Source organism: Salarias fasciatus, chromosome 23 (genome assembly GCF_902148845.1).
Source record: "Salarias fasciatus chromosome 23, fSalaFa1.1, whole genome shotgun sequence".
NCBI classification, from domain to species: Eukaryota; Metazoa; Chordata; class Actinopteri; order Blenniiformes; family Blenniidae; genus Salarias; species Salarias fasciatus.
This window is the reverse complement of record NC_043766.1, coordinates 33,072,734-33,081,525: the sequence shown is the minus strand read 5'-3', so window position 1 is coordinate 33,081,525 and position 8,792 is coordinate 33,072,734. Positions and strand designations below refer to the sequence as shown.

Genomic DNA, 8,792 nt, shown 5'->3' with positions numbered 1-8,792 from the left:
GTTTCTAAAAAGGGTTCGATCACCCCATGGCCACAGGGTGGACAGCAATTTTAGAGAAATGGTTATTATAATTATAAAGAGAGAAAAAAGATTCAAATGACTTGTTTTATCAAGGGATAATGAGATAATTTTAAAAGGATTTTTGATTTTGTGCTATTTAGTGTTTCTCCTGCTTGAAGTTAGCAGACCAGCATGTGGGACACAGCAAAAGCAGAAGAACCCAACCTCAGAAAATGGTGTAAAATTAGCAAATTATTATTTTAAGACTGTTGTTCTTGCACTGATCTGTGTGTCAATGTGTGAAGATTTGTAACAACACCTAAACTTTTGATTATTTTGTAACTTGTCATTGATAACTCAGTGATTCTGATGAAGATGCCAGAGTGACATTGAACAACATACTGAGTCTAATTTAAATTTCCTTCAGCTCTCATTGTGAACAACTTCAAGGAAGTGACTACACAGTTTCCATGATGTGGAGGTGAAAGGAGCAGAGACGAGCCAGGACCGTCTCAAAGGTCGCAGACGGAACAAAGAAACATAATCTGGAACAGGAAAGACAAGAGAGACAATCCATCAGATTTAACATCCTGACTAAACTGCTGAGGGCTGGTTTTGATTCATCCGATATATCTGTCATTTATGTCTCATGTAAATATTTTCAGAGGAATTTTTGACCATGTCCCGTTAGATGTGATGAGGTGACTGACACTATGGAAAAGACTTCTGACTGAACTGTGCTTTACCTCAGATGATGGCTGTCGACTGTTCCATTATCCTGACCTGCGCCTGCCAACACACCCTCTTCTTCCAGAAGCCTTTGACAGTACAGAACATCTGCTTCAATTCCCAGGCTCTGAAGACACATGAAAACATGACAAAAACACAACGAATGACCAAAACTTTGAGTATTCTCTTGAGAGCACCACCCATTGATGTTGCTTATTGCAGTCAGGTGTGTTGCAACTGGAAAAGACCAAAAACATTCTGAACGCCGGCTGTTAGGGACCAAGACTGGACAGTCTTGCTTTACATGGTGTGTTGCACTCATGCACCATTGGGGTAGGTTGTAGTTCAATGCCTTGGACAGGGCCGGATGGGCCATTGAACTGCCAGGCTTTTGTCTTGGAAAACCACACACTCTCCCAACAGAAAGACATGCACTGCATCTCTTCTTCTTGTAGTTCCTGAGCAGTGGTGGCCAAGAGTTTTGAGAAGTGGACTTGGAATTGGAAGTTTACAAGTTCAAATGGGTTCCTGATCAGTCCCTCAACACCCAGTGCTTCCCAGGCACCGCAGAGTGACGGCTCACTGCTCCTAGTTTGTATAGGTGGGGTTATGGATGCAACGACACCAGTAGTGCGGATCAGAATCAATACAACACAGAGTACCCATACTGGCAGTGATGGTTGTGTATTTCACCTCTGCGTGTTTTATAAACCCAGACGGTAAGTCCAGACGGGGATAAAGGTAGATTCCTCCCATCGCTGGCTGACAGCTCATTCCTGGTAGATCATTCAGGAGCTCATGACCCCTCTGAGCGTTGTGGCACAGGGTGGTCTGGATATGGAGGGTCTCCTTTGTCAAACAGATGAGCAGAGAGTTGATTTTCAGCGGATACATAGACCACCAGCTTGCTTGACCCTCACCTGCATGTGTGTATCATAGGAGGCGTCGCCAGGGGTCGGCGGGTTGAGCATCAGATCCAGAGCGAGCTGTCCGGTGACCGGAGTGCTAATGTCGCCACACAGGATGACATCCAGATAATACTTCATCTTTGGGTCCATGTTGAATGTCTCTATGTACCCGGCCCGCAGACCACACCTGAGCCAGAGACGCATGGTGCCTGGTAAACTCCCTTTGCATGTTTTTACAGCTTCAGCAGTTCAAAAAGCACCTCAGAATGAGAGAAACATCGGAATTACTTTGATTCTTACATTGGGCAGTTTAGACTGGAAAAGCTTTAAGCCATTAACTCACTGACTGCCACTGACATCTATAGACGTCAATCACGTTTTTCAGGGGGTCGGACTTGGGGACAGGCTGGTGGACCTTGTGAACAAATTTCAAACATTTTTAACAGAACTGCAGTGACGGCATGAAACTGTTGGTGGCAGTGTAAACTCTTTAGATAAAAGAAGAACCGATGATCGCATGAGAAGAAGAGGAGAACAACTTGGAGGGAAACGAAGAACATGGCGACGTGAGAACTTCAGAGAACTTCAGGCAGCTCACACCGAGTCGCGATACTTAGATTTACAGAGCAGACGACGGAGACCGCGGTCAGGATGAGCAGGGCTGTGGGGACCGAGCTGGACTTTGTGAAATATGGGCTGAGTTTCACAGAGCCTGTTCAGATGTTTGAGGTTTCCTTAAAGCAAAAAAATATTAGCATCAAAGTCCCCGTTTCCTCTCTTTTTTTGAACAGAGACTAGCGTTTTTGGTGAAACCCCCCTATGGTCTATGGCCGAATACTAAAGAACAGTAAAACAAATGTTTTTTTCCTGATGAAAGAAGGGAGTCTACTCTTTCATTTGGTCATTTCAGTGTTTACTGAGTCCTAGAACTCAATACTCTGTGGTCTTGGAAGATCAGTGAAAACGTTCTAACTGCTGGCAGTCTGGGGCCCACGGCTCTGAATCAGCTGGCAGCAGCTGAGTTAACGGTCAACAGAGACGTGCAGGACTCACTCTCCAGTGTAGGCCCCGGACAGCGAGTGGATGGAAAACAGCTCCACTGTGTCTACCAGCTCTCTGTTCATCTTGAGCAGGACTTTCTTATAGGAGATGAACTCGCTGCCGTGTCCCAACACACTGTTCTGGTAGACCTGGAGAACACAGGTTAAAAGTTTCACGTTGGAAGCTATTCTCAAAAAAGTCGCATTTTCTGTGGCTCCGAGCAGCACTGTCACATGCACCCCGAAATGCCACAGAAGTTTTGCCTTTCCATTTAAAATCACTGTCGTGTTTGGAGTCCAATCTGAGGTTAAAACTTACCTCATCAACCAGCAGTACGAGTCTCTCCGCTGCCGCGAACCGAATCACCTCCTCTATTGACTCCCTGTCCTGCACATGACCTACAGGAGCAGCAGGATCAGTGAGAAGCAGCAGTCAAACTGGTGGATTTCCATTATCTTACCTGTGGGGTTTCCTGGGTTGCTGATGTAAATGGCCCTGGGCTCGCAGTGCCGGCGGGCGGCCTTCACCGCTCGGCGCAGCTCCTCCAGGTCCACGGCCCAGCCTCGCTGCTCGGACAGCTGGTAGGGCGCCAGAGTGACCTCGGCCTCGTCCAGCAGGGCGGGCAGGGTGTGCGGGCAGGGCCGTGGGGTCAGCACGCCCGCCGGGGGGTGACCCTCCACTCCCTTGCACAACAGCTTCAGGACATTCTGAGCATGAATGAGTCATGAAAGTGGAAGATCAGCAGCGCTGGGTACAGCATCAACGACAGCAACATCTCTGCCTTCTGGCTAGCACGTGCTAGCTCGCTAGTTCAAGGTGCCAGTTCTACATTTAACTGTGGGGCTCAGTGTTGACGAGAGGAGCGAAACAATCCCACTGCTCCTCTTTGCATCACCACCACGGTGACCACTGACCTCCCTCTTCTCTGCTCTTCTTCCTGCTGCTTGGCTGTCTGTTGTTTTAACGCAGCACCCTCTGGTGGATTGATTTAAAACTGCTCTATGTAAAACAGGCAGAGTTGTCCACTTGCCAACTGCCTTTCAAAACCTTGCAGCTTTTTGTGAAAAGCTACTTGCGACAAATTTAGCAACACTTAAAGTACTTCTAGACATATTCTTGTGTTATTTTCTTTTCAAAACTCCCCTCCTGCCTCTCTCTCACTGGTGTTTCTCTCCAGAGTCCATCATAAACATCTGCAGTTGGCCAAATATGCTGATTGGGTGAAACATGACTCAGAGATGTAAAGCGACGTTTAGGACAGCTGAAAGGTACTTTACTGGTCTGGGAGTTGGCAGCAGTGACGTTTACACCTTCTGCAGCACTTTGAACCCGTTCTTATGTGTATTTAAAGTGTAAACATGTCAACGCTAAAACTAATATCAGCCCCAAAGGCTCAGTGATTTTGTTGATTTTGTTGTACATGAAAATATTTGCAGAGTAACTCTGCACATCAGGATGCTGATAGTTTCAGTTCTACCCAAAGAGTTTGCATCAATAATTACAAATTCACTAAACTCCTGCTTAATCAAAGACAATCCTCTCATGTTTCCTGGACCAAATCCTTGCTTACCTTTTTACTTGTTGCCATCTGTGGTTCCAGGAAATGAGGGTCAATGTTACACACTCGTATGTTAATTTAAACATGAAGGAACTCCTGACAGCAACAGGAAGGCTGCCCAATGCTCAGTAACATTAACAGATTTTTTTGTTGTCTGTTTGTTGTTGTTGGGGTTTTTTTTTGCACAACGGTTCTCGTGAGTTTGCAACAATTTCTCCTGAGTTTCTTGCACTGGTTAATAAATGTTCATGGCAAACGGTAAAGTGTTGTCTTAGCAGTGCTTGTTCCAGAAGTCAGCACAATCAGATGCAAATTATGACGAAGAAACAGCAAAAACAAAAAAACTCCTGGTGTTCCACTTTACATGACATTGCTGATGCTCCTTAAATCATGTGAGAGGAGAAACTATTTCTACTTCAAAGTGATCTGCTGCCATTAAACGGGTGATTTAAAACAGAACAAAAAAATGAATGAGAATACAATCGAAAAAAGTTTTTCTAGTTTAGCAGATATTTGTAACAATTTTGTTTTTTTTATGTACGTACTTAGAAAGGCTAATGGATTTTGTTGAATAGGTTTTATGAAGCAACACAGAAGAAATCCAGTTCTATTCTATTCTATTCTATTCTATTCTATTCTATTCTATTCTATTCTATTTTATTCTATTCTACTCTTCCAATCTGACATTTTCACACAGGTGCAATTCAATGTTAAAACGTGAATGCCCGCATGAATAAAGCCTGAATGAAGAACAGCAGGATTTTATTCGGCATTATTTTGAATAATCTCCATATAGCTCAGGTTCAAACTTATAAGTGATATTTTGTCAGACGCATTGACGTAGATCAAAGGTTTGTGGGTTTTTTTACATCGTTTTTTTTTTAAAGTAGTTCTTCAATCCTGCATCTGTTACTGTGCTGCCAACCCCATTGGGATTTGACAATCTCCACAGATGTGCAACCGTTTATATCTGTATCTATATTATATTGATCACTACAGTTTATTTGGCTGTTGATTTTTGATTAGATTTTTTTATATACAGGGCGGCTCCACCTGGGCTTGTATATACGTATATTTGTACAACTTGGTTAATGTTGCAGCTGGGAATTGAACCTGGTTCCCCACACTGGTCCCTGCACCTCCTAGGCTACATAAACATGAAGGGTTGAGTTTTCCTGATGTGATCCAGGTGAATCCCGGTGCCTGTGTTTTCATGCTGGTACCGTCAGAGCCTTCTGGGAGCCAGCGGGGAGGAAGACGTCGCCGGGGCTGGAGGGGACGCCGTCCCGTCTGCGGATGAATTCAGAGATGCGTTGTCTGCAGTAGAGCATCCCAGAGGAGGGCGTGTACGAACCTGTAAATCGATCATGCAAATTACAGAAGAAATCAGATGGAGGGTGTTCAGGTTTGTTTCCTGACTGAGGATGTGGAGGCACAAGAGGAGGCCAAGATCATCAATATTAAAACAATAAAAGGCTAGACCTACTTCAGTTGTGTGTAATGAATCTAATATATATGAAAGTCTAATGTTTATCAGTACATTACAGAAAACACTGAACTTTATCACAATATGCTAATTTTTTGAGAAGGACCTGTACTTTCAGTCTGAATATTGCATGATGTACATTTTCCCTGCATCTTGACCTTGTATTTATTTGTTATTTGTGTAGCTTGTCATTTTTGGACCCTTGAGAACGCAAAAGTGTAGGCCTCACATTAACTTCCATTGGACCTTCACTTCTTGGTTCAGAACCATACAGCGGAAAGAGAATCTGTTTTCCGTTGTTTTGAGACTCCTAGACTTGTTTGTCTGATTGGTGGAGTAACACCAGCTTTGTGTCACGTAATCAATCACTGGCTTCGCCAATTACAGTTTCAACTGCATGTAATTCACCATGAGTGGAGCTGGAAAGATGCTCAAAAGGAAAAAAAACCCACAATGTTTTAACTGATAGCAGGGCCCAAATTGATGAGAGAAGTCCACTAGAGACTCTCCTAGCGACTGATTTCTTAAAGAATTCACATCATTCCTTGAAGAGTTTTCACATTTTGCATCTACATTCAATTCCAGTGCTTCATTTTTACATGTTTGCTCCTGTGTTTGCATTTGGGTATTCTCTACTTCTCTGTGACAGACGAAGTCACATAAAGCCTGACCTGCCGTGGCAGATTTTTCATGTCCGGTCCAGAATAAGGCTTTCTTTTCCTCACCTACGCTCCCTCCATCGCAGGCCTCCAGCATCCTGAGAGCTCGCTGACCGACGTCCGCGGGGAAGTTTGAGTGTTCCAGCAGCTGAGGGTACAGACAGAGCGCCAGCACCTGACGACAGACAGCGTTTCCATGTTGACATGGCCACACGGAAACACCCAAAACTTTGTAGATTCCACCTGGAGCCACTAGTGGGTGCTGCTGTTTTTTTTTTTTTTTTCTTTTCATAATTTCAAAAACGTTATTCACCATTTAGCTGATTTTAAACAGAATAAAGTTGCAATTTGTTAAAAAAGGAACCGGAAACTCACCTGCCGAACAAACGACAGAGGTTTTATCCCCGCTCGGTGAGGATCGCCTGAGCTGACATCAGTCACCTCCTGGAAAGGTTTTTCTGCCCCCTGTATAAGTATTTGTTATGATCATATTTGTTATGTGCGAACCTTGTGGCATTGAATCAGGACATGAACCGCTGCCTTCAGTTAGATTTATCCAACATGGCGAACCAGCCGCCTCGTGGCTCCGTATCAAACTTTACATCCCGTCAACATGTGACCCGTAAACCAATATCAGCGCGTGAGACTGTTAAGGGACTGGGAGGAAGATTCTCTCTGGTCTTGTGCGATCCTTGTGATGCCAGATTGCGGTGCCTCTGGGTAAGTGATTTCAAATTAGCTCTGGAATGTCGTCCGCCGTGATCACAGCAGCCGCCGACCCACGCAGGTTAATATACAAGCTTGCTCTCATGTGACAGTATTTGTTGTTGTTGTGTTTTTTTTTTAACATATCCTACAAGTTAACTTGTGTTTCTTTCATCTGATCAAAGAAACAATCAGACTGATTTTGTGGCAGAATATGTTGTGCAGTTTGAGGACTTCTGTACGACGGCGGCTCTGTAGCTCCTAAAATCTCCTAAAAACATCAGCAGATAATTTATACAGTAAACTTTAGAGCAACTGTCTACATCAAAAAAATCATATTTCATATTTTAAGAATCTGTTAAGGCATAAGGTGGCGATACGCTGGTATTCTACATGAATTTTTGTATTTGTTAGTCACTTTATGATGGTTTTGGAGACTTCTTTAGAGACTGAAACACTCCTCAGAAAAATAGGTCATTGGTTTTCAGCTGAAATTTATGGAAAATGTGAAAAAATCATGCTAAAAGTGACATCATAGAAAGAAAGTGGGGCATGCAGACAATTTATTGAAACAAAAGCAGTGCAGAGTATAAAGGAATGAAAGGTGAGAATGTATCCTGCTTTGAAGATAAAGTATTTTGTAATTAAAGGCATTTTTGTTGTACTCACCAGCTGTATCTCCTGTGTGATGCCTGCAGCCAGACTCTGCAGCTTGCTCTGCGCAGAAACTCTGATTCCCTTCACTTTTCCATTCACATGTTGCAGGGAAGTCATCCTGATTTTATTCTTTTCTCTGTTTTAGTTCTAGAAATGCTTGAAGGAAATAAAAGCAGGAATCTTTTCGGCGGCGGTCTGACAGACCTCAGGTCAGGCCGTCAGTGAGACACTGGTGAAGAATTCCGCTGACTTATCAGTCATCGTTTAACTTTCCTCCTGGACAAAGCTCAGAACAAAGTGTTCCACGGCCAGGCACCCACTCAGACATTGCTGATATTAGAACTAACAAAAATACAATATAATGTAAATATAATCTAAAATTAAATAAAAGAAAAATGGTATTAAATGCAACAAAAAAGACAGATTGAAGTAACACAAAAATATTTTAAAACTGTCATTTAAAAAAAGCACCAAAAGAAGTTTATGTGAGCGTCACACTGCAGCAGCTGGTCACACCTGAGCCTCAGTCTCTGAACTGGCTGTGTGTGGATCGATCCTCTTCAAAACCTGACTCCTGCTCCTCAAAGCTGTGGAGGGTCTCAGACCTAAATTCATCTCAGACTTAGTAAAATATGAACCATTCAGACCCCTGAGGTCCTCAGGAAGACGTTGAGAGTTTCAGAGTCAGGAGAAACCAGCTGAAGCAGCTTTTAGTTACTCTGCTCTTCACCTGTGGGACAAACGTCCTGCTGATACACTCACTTCTTTCAAATCAGGATGAAAACATCATTAAACAGCGGATTATACTCATTTTATTACCTTTATGTCAATACAGTTTTACTTTGTGTATTCTCTTTTTATGCCTTTCCAAGGTGCTGTATTGTTTTACTGTAATTTGTCACACTATTGTCTAACGTACACGCTGCTGGAAGAGATGGTCCCTGTGGAGGTGGAGAACATGGTCCCTGTTTCACACACAGCCTGTGCAGGTGGAGAAGGTGGTGCTGGTGTTGATGCTCAGGCCGCCTCAGAGGCTGGTGCTGCTGTTA

At 43.5% G+C, this 8,792-nt stretch overlaps 1 protein-coding gene across 1 annotated transcript; it reads right to left on the bottom strand.

Annotated features, from left to right (window-relative positions):
- Nucleotides 1-457: 457 nt before the first annotated feature.
- On the bottom strand, nt 458-7,860 carry LOC115381297 (alanine aminotransferase 2-like). The gene is made up of 11 exons (XM_030082576.1): nt 7,756-7,860; nt 6,757-6,846; nt 6,448-6,556; nt 5,460-5,590; nt 3,139-3,385; nt 2,997-3,076; nt 2,691-2,827; nt 1,650-1,824; nt 1,423-1,578; nt 747-856; nt 458-545 (listed from the first exon to the last, which is right to left on the bottom strand). Exons 1-11 carry the CDS (start codon nt 7,858-7,860, stop codon nt 458-460), a joined length of 1,428 nt encoding a protein of 475 aa, XP_029938436.1.
- Nucleotides 7,861-8,792: the final 932 nt, after the last annotated feature.